The 14,573-nt window shown below is 39.8% G+C and overlaps 1 protein-coding gene across 1 annotated transcript in view; it reads right to left on the reverse strand.

Annotated features, from left to right (window-relative positions):
* The window catches only part of ITPR1 (inositol 1,4,5-trisphosphate receptor type 1), a 188,199-nt gene that overhangs the window by 87,235 nt on the left and 86,391 nt on the right, over positions 1-14,573 (reverse strand). Inside the window, exons 29-39 of the mRNA XM_062585659.1 lie at positions 14,290-14,355; positions 13,262-13,399; positions 11,550-11,675; positions 10,987-11,187; positions 9,307-9,558; positions 8,654-8,779; positions 7,822-7,950; positions 3,773-3,893; positions 2,956-3,140; positions 1,513-1,661; positions 382-493 (exon numbers count right to left, since the gene is read on the reverse strand). Coding sequence (XP_062441643.1) covers positions 382-493; positions 1,513-1,661; positions 2,956-3,140; positions 3,773-3,893; positions 7,822-7,950; positions 8,654-8,779; positions 9,307-9,558; positions 10,987-11,187; positions 11,550-11,675; positions 13,262-13,399; positions 14,290-14,355 — 1,605 coding nt within the window. The remainder of the gene's footprint in view (positions 1-381; positions 494-1,512; positions 1,662-2,955; positions 3,141-3,772; positions 3,894-7,821; positions 7,951-8,653; positions 8,780-9,306; positions 9,559-10,986; positions 11,188-11,549; positions 11,676-13,261; positions 13,400-14,289; positions 14,356-14,573) is intronic.

Consider the following 14,573-nt stretch of genomic DNA (forward strand, 5'->3'; position numbering starts at 1 on the left):
CTCAGATGCACATAAATTAAAATTATACCACAAAAAACCTCTATTGCAATGTTATGTGACCTGATGAAGAGTCACCTAGACCCAGAGAACAGACAGAGGCTACATCCTTCATAAAAAGGTAATCAAATTAAATATTTTTTATAGTGCCAGCAACCACAGGAATTGGCTTTAAACTTGCAAGTCTAAAGTAAAAAAGCAACTGAAACAAACTTACCTTTCAAATTATATATGAAGTTTAGTGGACTAAAAATGTTTTGCTCCTGATCAAGTACAGAAACGCTTGCATGTAAAAACCTCAACTTGAAAGAGCCACAATTTTATTTTTCTTCACTTAATAATGAAGACTCATGAACAGAGAATGATGAACTGTAAATTACATACCTTTTCTCCATAGCCTCTATCTTTGGTCATCATTTCCCTGAGTGTCTGCAATACTTTAATACATAGTTTCTCCTCATTCTCCTCTAGCAGCTGTTTAGTATGCTTTATTAACCTGAAAATAACCAAGTGATCATAGTTCATTTCAGTACTAGTATTTCTAAAAATGGGAAAAGAAATGTGTGTGTCTCTATCTTACTTGATTGTTTTAAACTACAATCAACAGTTGAACTGAAACATGGTTTTCTCATAACACTATACAATGATCCTGTGAATATTCTCTCAAGAGCAGTATTTAACAAGCTACCTTGGACTTCACTGAAGCTGTGAAGGAAACTCCAGTCCTCCTGGCTAGAGAACAGTCATATAAAACCTTTCTGACTACAGAGAGAAAGGAATCAGCAGAGAGGGCAGTGGAATTGAAGATTTGATGGTTCTCCAAAACAAACACTTACAGCAAGAAAAAGAATACTCTGCGTACTAGTTTGTTAAAAAAAAAAAAAAAAAAAAAAACATACTGAGAGTCCTGGACAGAACAATTAGAAATCCATTCTGCCCAGCATTTACCATCTAGCTGTGCCACCCAAGTTAGATAACTAATGTCCTTAAACTGTCTACAATCTGTAACAAAAAGCATGCTCCTCTAGTAGGTGATGTGAGAACCTGAATCTGGATCTGAAATGTCTTTAAATGAACCTATAATCTTGCCTTTTCCTTTCCTCTAAACTTGTGCATTAAAGTGATGCATGTGACACCAACCGATTCAGTCACACTACTCCAGCAGAAAGTGCTACAAGGACAAGTATCTTGCAAACACAATTACGGTTGAAGATGGAAGACTGAATAATGGGGATTGGTGTAAGAAATTTTGCTCACTTATACTACTGCTCATTACATTTATATGCTGCACAAATGCAGAGGTTTACAAGGATCAGCTGTGAGGGCCTATCAGTCAGTCTTCCTCCACTCCCAGGCAAAGAGCTTTATCTTTTCAAGGGCAAATTGCATATCACAGAATATTGTGCTTTATATAAATCCAGACAAGAAGGCATCATTCCACAGGGCATTGGAAAACTGGGAGGAAACAAACAAACAAAAACACTTCAACAAGCCAGACTTCCCAAAACAACTTACTTGCAAATGAAACCTCCGCTTTCACATTTCCTTCTTGCATCTGTATTCTCTGGGAAGAGCAGTTCAGGCCTATGAAGTACGTCTACCAGTACGGATAACTCTGCTTGGACAAGAGGCCGTAAGCGGTCCTCTAAGGCTGACACTATGTCCTGGAACATAACCACATCAAGATTTTAAACATTAAACGCATATAGATCTATATGCTTAAAAAACACTGTAAAAAAGAATAGTGAAGTCTGTCCTGCTTAGACAGATTCTACAGACTAAAGACGTTAGAGTTGGGCCAAGTAAGACTTCCCTTTTTAAAAAAAAAAATAATTTTCTTTAAGAGGATTTTCAGCAGTGCCCCAGATTACTTGATTCCTGTTCCATCTCCATCTTTTAGATGGCTCTTGTTCATACAGGAGAAAGACAGAAAAATGTACACTCATAGCTGCATTGAAACTTTGTGATAGCGATCTGGATATTTATGCTTACACAAAGTGATAAAAAAGTACTACTGGTAAAATTATGCAAAACCAAAATACTTCCCCTTTTCATCAGCATTTTGAAAAGCTGTAACTACCTTAAGACCACACTCATCTTAATACTTAAATAAGCAGAAAATACTGAGATGCACAGGAAGCCAGATAGAAAGTTTAATCAAATTGACATGGACAGACAGACAAGAATGGCTAAAAAGCAAGGAACTACTTCAATGAGACCGAGTTGGGCGGTGTTTTTACATTACATTATAAGCTTATGTAAAGTTAGTTAAGACCGCTTGCCAGAAAGCCTTTTGAACAGAGACTGGATCTTCAAAAGGATGAAGGCACAAATCAAAATAATGACTATTATCTAGTATATAAAAAAACAATCCTTACTGAATCTCCTACAGATCTGAACATAAAATACAGGTATAACACATTAGTCTCCATTTGTAACACAAAGCATTACATCCTTTTGAGCAGAAACAGTATAAAAATGCACATGCTTTATTTTGGGGGAAATGACTTTGGTTGCAAGGGTCCATTCATTCATTCATTTCATGTTCTGCAGTGGTTTCCAGACAGAGCTGTTGTACTTTTCGTTATACTAAGAGTTTTGATGTACAATGAGCAAAACACTGGAAGGGTTTGGAAAGCTGCAACAAAGAGTGTCCTACTTTAATAAAGGGAAGTTTTATTTCAAGCTAAAGTGGAACAAGAACCACTAACTTAAAATACCATTGTCTTCTAGGGCCAAACAGCTATACTCATTAGCTGTGAATGTTCAATTACCTTTCTGGAAGCAATGGTTTATGTTTGATTTTATATACATTATTACATTCAGCATTAGCTAACTCAATTACCTTGCGGCATTCTGACTAGTTAATACTGAAATATCTTTCTACTTAGTAAATACTTGCATGTCTACAGAAAAGGAGGTAAGTGGCTAAAGGAGAAAAGGGTGCTGCGTAGTCACCTGCAATCTCTCAATGATGTTTCGATAATCCCTGGAGGCAGCAAGCACCGAATCTCTGCGAGCAGCATTCCTTGCAGTCATTCGCCAGTTCATTGCAGTTTTCTGTACAATGTTATGAGATTTCAGGAAGAGATTGTTCACCTGACTGTCCAAGTCTACAGGAATTGCAATTGCTCGGCTTTTTGCTGCAATTAAGTAAAAGGTGGTAAGAATTGTAATATGTGAGCTAAAGGAGTCAATCAATACAAGAACAAGACAAGCTCTACTTGCAATTCCTTCCACAATCTCCTTCACATGCACTTTAAACAAAGCAACATTCAACACATGAGTAACAGGTCATATCTCTCCATAGAGTTATGTTTAAAGGCTTTCACACCTCAGAACTGTTTACTACAAACTGCATGAAATCTGTGCTTACACACACATATACCCAACACGCATGCTAACACACATGCACCTATTCAATAGAGTTTGGCCTCATATCCATTACAAATTACTCAGTACTAAAAACGGAGCAAATTGGGAGAAGCAGCACTAAATTATAGACAGATCATTCCCCAGAGATCAATAGGATTGCGGAGTTTGAAGTTAAATCAAGAAAGCACTTCAGGTTAAACTGACAACACCTATTGCTCAATCATGACAATATACCAACATAATTCTGGCTTTCCACTATCCCTTGGCTCTGAGTTAATTTAAGTAGCACCTGCTGGAGGTAAACTGTACATTTTGGTGGGAAGGATGATGTATAAGCAGCAAATAATGGATGACCACATTTGCAGCAGTTAGATCTGATTCCACTTGGTACATTTCTTACCTACATCTGAGAGCACCCGAATGCAGCTTTCCACTGATGCCTTTTGACTTGGCATTAACCAGTTGCAATGGTAGACTCGGAACACACCTTGTAGCAATTGTACAAACACAGGTTGGCGGGTCTAGAACACAAAGTTAAAGAAGAAAAAAATCTAACTGATCACATCACACTGAAACATATCAGCATCACCTCCAAGTAACACAGGTTACAAGCTTTGGCCATGATTCTTTGCAGCCCACTCACTTCTAACCAGTCTGCATCTATTTGTTAGGCAACTTCATGTTGTAGACACTGTATCTACCACGCAATCAGCAACTGATTGGAAAGGGTGGGAACAAAGGCTAGAAAGGAAATATTAAATAAATAGTTTCTAAAGCATAAAGCCTTAGCAATTGAAGTCTGACTAAGCAAAAGAAATAGGCAGTCATCTTCATCAGTTTAATCAGTTATCAGCAAACCTGGCATACAAAGAATCTTCTTTTAGCATTGATCACTAGCTGACTCAATAGTCCACAGGTAAGTGGGACTTTGCCCTTGGCTAAGAGCACAGCTCTGAAGTTGAAAACTCATCATTTCAAGTATTAGATAGTATCTAATTTACTGAAGAAAGCAGTTGCATGCTTGTTATTCTGAACACATGCAGTAGTTAGTGGCAATACTACAGCTGCTATGGATCAGCCAAAATTAAGGTGTGGCTTTTAACCTTTCATTCTGCAAAGTGGTTTTGCACTATAGATAGATTAGCTCCTCCAACATACACCCACATGAGCTCTGTTCTTTCATATTCACAAAATCCAAACATTATTGACCAAAATCCTGTTAAAGTTCTGCACAGGAGTTATTTAGTAAAACAATTCCCTTATTTTACCTGTAGCGGACAGTCTTCTAAGTATTTCAAGTGAACCTATAGTGAGAGGGAATACCTATGTCTCCACGCCTATTACCTACGTCATGTTCTATCTGCTAAGTGAACTACACCACAGTGCAAAGCCCGCAAGACTTAGGAATCAGTGGGCAAAATACCTCTTTTATTCTGGTCAGAAGTGATGTCTGTTTTTAAGAAACAAGTGAAGTTAGAGGAAAGAAAACAGAAGTCCTTGATTCTGTTAAATCAGTTCATTAACTAACACCATTATGAAATATCCTAAAGAAGAGTTAAAATTTAACAGTCAAAGATAGCAAATACTCATTATTCTTTCTAGAAACAAACCAAACATCAACAGTATGGCAGATACTAGCATTCTCCAAGGGCACTGAAGATACTTGTGTTTTTGAATTCAAGTTACATATATATTCCTTTCAGTTCATGTTTTAAAGACAGTCTAAAAAGCTTCAAAAGATGCTGCATTTTCTTAAAATAGTAAATAAATCAGGTAAGAAATTCAGTACAGGTTCCACATGCCTCCAACTAGATTTGTGAAAGAAAACTTCGGGCAGTAGCATACTTAAGAGGCAAGCAAGCAAGCAAAACAGCACTTGATAAAGAGGAAAAATTTTGGACAGCTGTTCTTTGAACATATTTACCTTCTCCTAATTTGATATTTGCATTGTGTAATAGACATACGAGGTGTTTCTTAAACAAGCAAGGCTGGTCCTGACTTAAGGAAGGTACAATTTAAGACAAACAAGCCATAACATGAAAGAGCATAAGACAAGAAAAGGCTCGCATAGGAAGAAACGAGATGACAATGCACAGTAGAAGGGACGGAGAGCAACTGAATCCAAAAGCAACAGAAAAGAGAGCAGCAAAGATCATTCACCTATCAAAACAGTGGCAAGAGAAAAAGTAGTAACAGTGATGAAGTGAAAGCAGCTGCAGAGAGCCTTGCAAAATCTGAGGGGAGAGCAAGATCAGACTTGGAGGAATGACCTACCAGCTAGTCCAAGTGGCTGTAGTCCCAAGATGGGAGAATTCCCAGTTACAGACAAGAGTTTGATGGACAGAAAAGGGTAAAGAAACAGAGACTGTAACTTAAACCAAGATGTAGAGGACAGACAAATCTAGGATAAGACAGAACGAAAGAGCTATCAAGTAAGATGTTTGATAACAGGTAAAATAAGTTACTTCATCCTGCTGGAGAGAGGGAGAGTTTGAGAAAAGCTAATGATATTAAAATTAACCAGATAGCTAAAATCTGATGGTAAGGAGGTCTACTCAAAGGCTGTAAGCTCAGAGATGACAACTAAAGGTATGACAGCCAAGGAGGTCCTGTGCATATAAGGTACAGAAATGAAAGAAAAAGCCAAAGGCAGAGCCCTGGGGGCAAGGGTAATTATTCATCTTTCTCTTCTTTCTTTGATAAAGTTTTGACAAATTAACATCGAAGCTCATATCACAGTGGCTGACATTTTAAAGTCACATGAGGAGCAAATCAACTGCTGAAATCCTCAGACTTGTGTCAGTTAAGACACAGCCCTAATAAAGCTGTTCAGCCCAAACACAGCTGTTGCAGCTATCTCCACTCTCACAGGCAACGCATACAGTTTGGTAATTTAAGAGCACACTAGCCAAATGCAACTGTTGCTTTCAGCGCAACTATCTTCTTGTCTGAATAAGGCTGGCTGGCTGAGCATTATTAAAGCCAGGTCTCTGTTTAACGTAAAACAGTCAGCTGGATCAAGCTGGCAACCAGTCATCCAGTCATGGGCTGAGTACACATAGTGACTCAAGGAAGGCAGACTGTTAACAAAACAGATATGGACAGTCAATCACAGAGAAGTAGCAGCATTACTGCTAATACTGAGCAGCAAGGACCCGTAAGCCTTTACCTGATGCAAGCCATGCAGCAGTGTTTTACACACACTTCCCTGGAGCATGGTACACTGCAGTCACCCAGGCAGCGCACCATAACCCAGTCAGCGCACATAAAGGGTTAGCGTGAATTCCTCAATGAGGGACTGATAAGGCAAATTGCTGGATGCCCTTTACGGCCACATTTAGTAGCCAGATGCTTCCTAACCCACTGCCAGTTGCACTCAATCACAAACCTGCGGTTTGTACTCTGAACAACTGTCTTTTGTGCAAGGAGGTTGCACCAAGTTTTGACAATAACCATACCCAGACTTCTGATAGACACTTGGGCATCTGACCACTCCACTCATACTCCTCCCAAGGTGGTATTTATAAACAAAAGAATGTTATCATGCCGCAGTAAAAATATTAGGGTTATATCCTGACACTGCTGTATGATGTTCCTGGCCTTATTTCCTCTAAGTAGTAAGTGGGAGGAACTGGAAGAAATGCCTATCTTCTGCCACTGTAGGAACCTTCCAAGTGTCTCCTCCATATTTTCCCACCTTTTTCACAAGATCAAAAATTAGACAGTGTAATGAAAAATACTAGAACTTTTAGAAAATTTGTTTTTAAAGGAAATAAGAATCTTCCTGTAAAAGCATGTTCTCTTTAAACAATCATCTTTCTACCATCTGTGATGCAACATCATCTCCTCCTGCATGGAAGGCTTGCCAAAGGGCTTTATCATCCTTCTTCAAGTCCCTCCTGAGAACGTTTTGCTGTAATGCTACTGCTTTACTGCAGCTAGGCAGTTGGCGTGCTCAAACTATCAGCTAAACACAACTGCTTCTCTTTGCTGCCCTACATCTGCCCATGTCATCTTATTCTTCAATTGTACTCTGACCTGTGGCGGCAAAGAAAGGACCACGGATCAGGACCAGAACCCTCAGATGCAACAGCAGTAAGAAAGAGGGACACAGCCATCATATCCCTGCTTGCAGCATGATATTCTTAATCAAAACCACAACAATTACGTGTAGAATCTTCCTCCACAAAGGCCTGTATGGTCTCTGTGGTATACAGAAAACTGACTGTAATGTGATTTAACAGTTCAGCTTTTACAGAAAATGTTTCTACTCTGATCTACAAATTCTTCTACTTCTACAGCAAAAGAAACACCCTGGTCACAAAGAATAAATATCAGCTCCCCCATTACAAAGATGCATGCTCCTTTTTAACTTAGAAACAGAACCAAAGTGAAACTAACATAATCGCATTGGTAGCATATTTGCGCTCTCTCTCTTTAACTTCCTACCTGCAAAGTAGTGCTCTGATCGGAGAACGGGGAACTGAAGAAAGTGGTGACTATACTCATCACTATTTCTGTGACGTACTTCTCCAATATGGAGTCAGCATGCTTTCTGTCACTGGTGTTGTTACAAGCCTGCAAGACAATTTGTTAGATCAAAGCAGCTTAACCAAAACAGACTGATAAGTATTATGGACTGGAACTTTTGTTTTTACATTGTTCTAGTCAATGCAACTCCTTGTAATGATTATATTTATGAAACTGGGATCACACACAAAAGCAGAAGCCCAACACTGTTGCTATTTCAATGTGTTGGCATATAACATGCTTGGGGAACAGAATGCCTTAGAGAAAACAAAATAGTAGGGTAGGGAGGACTAAGGTGTAATGCTTTCGTATGGGGAAGTACTTGGAATCCCAGGCAAAAAGCCATATGGCCATTCAAATGCCAAGCTTGGAAAAAAAGTTGTCCTGACCTGCCAAAAGTCATTGACTATTGCTCAGGAAGGAGCTAAATATCCTGCCCAGAATAAGCAAGCCAGGCAGCAGAGCAGTAAAAGGTATTAGAAAAAGAAGGAGGGTGTGGGACTTTAATATTTTCCTTAAAAAAAAAAAAAAAAAAAAAAAAAAAAAAAAAAAAAAACTTATGTGTTCCATGGAATATGACTAATGAAATCCACAGGCATGAGGAAAAGGAGGCAAATATAAATGTGAGGAAGCACTGCGTTTAAGGGCGTGTACTGCCTTGATGCACTGTTATGACTTATTCCTATAGCTACATACTAAATAGGTTCATTTATGCTTTTTGATTTCAGTTCCTAGATACAGGAATCATTACCCGACAGATGTCAACCAGGAAGTTCTCAAACAGCTTCCACATATGATTACTGGTGTAAATCTCTTTCATTTCTACTTCTGTGTCCACATAGCAATGATTCAAGAAGTTAATGTATGCAATTTTAACCTAAAAGTATAGGGAAGAAAAGTAATTTAAGAATAAAAACCTGAATGGTACTATGAACAACGTAGTTTGTCACTAACATTGCCCTATAAATCATATATAGCTCAACTTCCTCCTTTTTTTTAAGCACTGGTGAAATTTAGTGCCATGAATAGCAAGACATCATCCAGTAAAAAGATGTCAAGATTACTGCAGACAAAACGTCAGCATAATAATCATTTCCAGTTCTGCAGAATAATCTGTTCAAGGTTAGCAGCAAACTTCATGAACCTCCCTGCCTCCATAACCCTATAAAACAAGTACAGCATCACATCCCCACTTTAAAGGCAAGCAAATGAGTACAAAAGGATTTAGTTAGCTGTCCAGATTCACTCAAGTTGCCTATAGCACAACCAGCAAAGGAATCCAATTTCCCAGCTCATCTTTCACCTGCACCAACACCCTTCCCAGGTCAGATTTAGTAATATCAAATCCTTTTCAACCACTGTCAGTACATCTCAAATACATCAGTGCCTCCACACAGCCCTCACCTCAGGTATGCAATCTTCATGGGTTACTACCCTAACAATGTCATCCAAAGGAAGGAGAGAGTTGCATTTTATTTCTGTGTAGACATTTTTGCCTTCGGTACACACAGCCAGCAGTTCTACTAAATGGATATGGTACATCAGTGGGCTGTTTTCATCCATCCGATCCCTCTCTGATCTCATCATTTGCACCAAAGTCTGGAAGGAGGCTCTGTCATTGTAAAACACCAGGACATCTTCTCCTGCATTCACCAGCTACCGAGAAAGAAAAATATTCCATCATCAGATCAAAGCTTGTGCCTTTCCCACAGCATCCTTCCCTAATCTGTGATTTGACCATTAGTTATTCTTTAGAAATTTAAAAGAAGCGCAGCGCACCAAGGCAGCTTGACATTCTTCTTCATGGCATAGATGGCTCAAATGCAACATCTTCTCTTAAAGAATTTACCACTTCTAAACTGCTGAAGAACTTCAGAGTCAGTTCAACTGACTGCCTAGACAGAAGTTGTGCCAAGAAGCTTATGACTTTCCATTGTGTTTTTTTATTTCACATACATCGCCTCAGCTGACTTTTTAGTGCAGTTAGCTGTAGACATACCATTTTATTCAGTGACACACCCCAGGGGCATGACAGATGGCAGGACTGCAGGGCTCAGTAATTCCACCCTTCTGAACAAACATCATCAATTTTCCAAGAGTAGCTAGTGACATGCTAAGTCACACAATGAAGATTTCTATCAACTTCACATTTTAGACTTGGATATCTAGATTTTCAGAATAGTTCACACCTCCCATAACTCCATCAAGGAAATGAAAATGAGCTCAGGCTCAGAGCTCTGAAACAGTCCTCTGCATAGAGTCTGGCGCATAGCTAGATAAAACATACAAGATAACCCTCCTTCTCTCATGTTGGCCTCCATGGAAGCTGACCACTTAGCAACCTGTAGCTCACAAACTCATTTTTAAACTGAATCACAAAATGTGAAAGACCTTTCATCAATCTAGTAAGATTGATATGCAAAAGCCAGAACTTGACAAATCTGATACTCGTGCTCCCCCTACTGAGGGGGCCAATAAACATCCCATCCTCAGACAGGCAATACATTGTCAGACAGATCACCTCTGAAGTCCAACTTAAAAGGATTTTTTCACCATTTTCCTACCTCTCCCTCCTGTCCCGATATATGAATTTCCCCAGTTACCTATATATCTACATCTCTGAAAACACTCAATCTTTTTCCTCCTTCAGCCCTTAAGATTCATATATTCGCATATTAAGGACAAGAAAAAATGTTCATCAAGATACTCTATCATCATGATAAAGTTTTCCCTCTGCATTACTGATCTTGAAATTAAACTGTTTCTCATATAGTCAGCTTTGCTAGAAAAAAGCACCCTTCCTTCAGCTTAAGCCCACCTATATTCTGCTCTATGGAAGTCTGGAAAATAACTTGCAAGTATCATTAATAACCAACCCTTCTTTATGCCTAGAAGAGATGAGCACAGAGTGCTTTTGGTCACAGAAAAGCTTGTGATTTCTGGTAGCTGTATGCTCTTTTTGCATTGTGAAAGCTAACTGTCAGTTTCTTGGCACTCCCAGAAGCGAGAGGATCAATTTGTCACTTTTACCAAATGGTATGTGAAAACTTCTGTTCAGACCTTGCAAATCTGTACAGCTCTCACCTCAGCCATTACCATATCTTGGCATTTCTTAATGAATTTTCCTTCCGCCTTGACAATTGTCTGCAGGAACTTTATGTACTGAACATTTCTGCCATGTGTTTCTATACAGTGGACAAAGTGTTGAACAACTCTTTCATTAATCTCACTGCAAAGCTGGAAGTTGTTCATGAAAATGTGTTGCATTGTTACTGCTTCCAGAATCTAATGAAGGGGATAAAGAAAGAAAGAAATTAAACAAGCAAGCCACCAAACTTAGAGGTCAGGATAAAGTCAACACTCCTGTAGGGTACGTGGCTGGAAAGAACATTTCTGAGGATCTAATCTTTCAGCACAATCACTTGTGTCTGAGGCCATTTTTCAGTCCACTTCAGCCTCTCGAACTGTCTACATTGAAACAGTCCTGAACAAATCTTGCCAACTTTCTAGGCTTTAAAATGAAAACAAAATGTGAATCCTTCAACCAATCTTGCATGAGAAGAGGCTCAGAGGCAATCAAGGACTATCCATTCTCTTTTCTTGTGGGGGGGGGGGGTGGGGGGGGGGGAGTATGAAGTTATTCTTACCCCTGGGTTAAGAAACAGGTTTATGTGCTTGTGCAGCAGTGCCTGGTTCTGTTGGTTTCCAGCACAAAAGTTCTGTAAAAACTCATGAGCAAGCTTCATTATCTCCTGCATCCTTGTGTCTTCAGCCTGTGAATGTATGATGAAAGATAGGGTTAAAAAGACTCTAAAGGTTCACTTTCAGGTGAGTACTCTTCACAAGCCTTAACTGCAGCTCTGCAAGAGAACTGTCAGGTCCTGCTCACACTCCAAAGAAAAACAAGCATCCACCCAGTTCACAGACATGAGGGATGAATTTGGCCAGCTCCACAGTTTTAAAGACCATCAAAACTAAAGACCATAATAGAAATTACAGTAGTTTATTCTCTAGAAATTCACAGCACGACCAAGTCTGCCAGCAACGTGCTCTAGTCACTTTTTCACTTCAGAACATACCAGTCCATGGGCCAAGCCACACATCACCACCTTGGGGCTACATCGGAAAATTGCCATTTTCCACTGAAATGCATTTTAGCAGCGACAAATAGGCAGTATATGGCAAAGATGGAAAGTTATTACTGCAACAGTTAAGCCCAGTTTATATTTACTGGAATCTGCACAGTATTTGTGAGCCTCCAAGTACAGTTCAGGAATCAGTGCTTTTGCTCTGACATCAGTGTAGATTATCAGCCTCAATGGTATAAAATGCAGCTTGGAAAAATAAGTGTCTGCTTTCATTTTTAAGGAGATAAACACATTACCAAGGGTAAAGCACCTTCGAGACTGCCTGTCCAATAGCGTATTTATATGTATGGGACAGAATGGTGACAAGATGTGCTGGAGGAGCTGCTTTTGCTGGTCATTTCTTTTTGGCAAAATATGAATCAGGACAAGACTTAGCTTAACATTATTCAAAGCTACTGTCTGGAATTACTGGTTCTCAGAAATCTGTGGAGTTTGGAACAGAGAACAGCAAAGTAGTTGGGAAAACATGAAGAGCTCCCTCACCTATGCAATAATACATGTCATCAATGACTAATGGGCAGCCAAGGCAATCAACTCAGGATGCATCTATCAGAATGATGCAACACTGTGCAGAGATCCAGGCAAACTCAGGCAAAGTGAGCAGCCTGGCAAACTGGGGTTCCCCCTGTACAGATGACACAACCTGGCATTCCAGCAAGGATGATTATGCACAGAAGACCTCTCTTGGATAGTCAACTGATATTTATTCCATACTAAGGGGAATTTGGGATCCCACAATTGGGAAAGAATTGATAGGGGGAGTGCTGTGTCTGCATTTGCCAACTGGACAGAACCCAGGTATGCTGCCGAGAACTCCCACCGGCGACACGGCACACTGGCTTACCATCAGAGTTCCCAGATGGCTCTCGCACAGCTACCTCATAGTAACAACTAGTGTCTTGCTTCCACAGACACCATTTAACCTGAAGGCAGCACATATGTCCCATGAAAAACTGAAAGTCAAGCCTTAGTCTCATTCTGAGCTACAATGGATAAGTATTTTTTCAGGAATTAGCACAGAACATTGAATATACAAAGACTGCAAACAAATAAAAGTTTATATAAGCTCACAATCATTTCTGAGGCACGGATATTTAAAACAGCTTCCTTAAATACAACGTAAAAGTAGATAGTTCAGGAAGATTCAGATGAGGTATCAAAAGCTAGTCAACATAACGGGAAGGAAGGCAATAGCTGCACAGAGATCCAACCTTTTCATAAGGGATTTGCAACAACTCCAGCACAACTGTGTGAGCCCCCATGTTCCTCAGAAGTCTCTGCTGCTGCTTCCGGCTTTTCCGGACTGAAGCACTTTCTTGAACGCAGAGCTTGCTAAGCCGCAGCAAAATCTGGAGGAGAGACAAGCTTTAAAATTGAAATTCTGCATTTTATTTTAGGGAAAAGTAACAGCAGAAAACAAATCCGGACAGACCAGAGCAGCTCTAGGTCACTAATCTATCAGCAAAACTGAATTTTGGTGGTCTGAAGATAAGGAGCAAAGACCAGACTAAGGCCTGGTTGCTCCTGCAGTAACAGCAATATGAAAAGGACAAAGCGGGGACGAAGCACTGCAAGGAAATGCAGCATGCTGGGGCCAGGGAGATACAGGGCATCCACTGCTCCCCAGGGCCGACTGCCACTCTCCTGCATAGCCTTTCATCATCATGGCACAGGCAAAGCAAGCAGTGTGACAACAGCTATTTTATCACATCTAGCGGTTTACTGACCGCAGCACTATCCAGTTCTCTATAACTGGCTTTGGCTCTGGGGAATTCCACCCTGTAGAGTTGTAACAGCATCTGGCTCAACAGCACAGTACCACAGAAAGTCCATTATCTCACAACATACAAGTGCCAGCACATGCTTTGTCTGATAATTTGAACCTAAATTTCAATAGCACAGTGTTTCTGAGTGCAAGCTACTTGGGACAGGGCAATTTAAACAGCTTTTTGACTGGCTTACTTCTATTAGTCTTTAATAATAAAAATATTGTGTTACCATTGAAACAGCAACGTAATGTTGCACTTCCCACTAATCCATTCTTAAGGAAAGCATACACATGTCGTGCTTATTATATTCCTGGCTTCTCATTCAAGTTGAGATATGTTGTTACTCAGCAAATACTTTCCACAACGGAAGAGTGACTCAGATTTCCCTGCGTGCCTCCCTCCAACTGCAGCTCTCCAGAGCTGCATTACTCATTAAACTTCCATTTAACTATAAAGCAGCAAAGTTTTACCTCTTTTACAACACGGTAGTTGTAGCTGCTTGTACTTTCAGGTTTCTGTGACTTGCTGTGACCTTCCTGTGGATAAAATCAGACAATTTATTAGTAGGCTACAGTATATTCTTCATGAAGACTAAAATTACTGTCCTAAAGTAGTGGTGGCTCTCTTCCCAGAATGGAGTGTCATCCTTCAATTTGCTGACAGTCTCAGGAAAATACATATAATTATTCTGTCAAATCACACTGACCTCTATAACATAAACTAAGGCGAGAGTGTAATGATTTTTACAGTCAGT

This window comes from Rhea pennata, chromosome 12 (genome assembly GCF_028389875.1).
Source record: "Rhea pennata isolate bPtePen1 chromosome 12, bPtePen1.pri, whole genome shotgun sequence".
In the NCBI taxonomy this organism is placed as follows: Eukaryota; Metazoa; Chordata; class Aves; order Rheiformes; family Rheidae; genus Rhea; species Rhea pennata.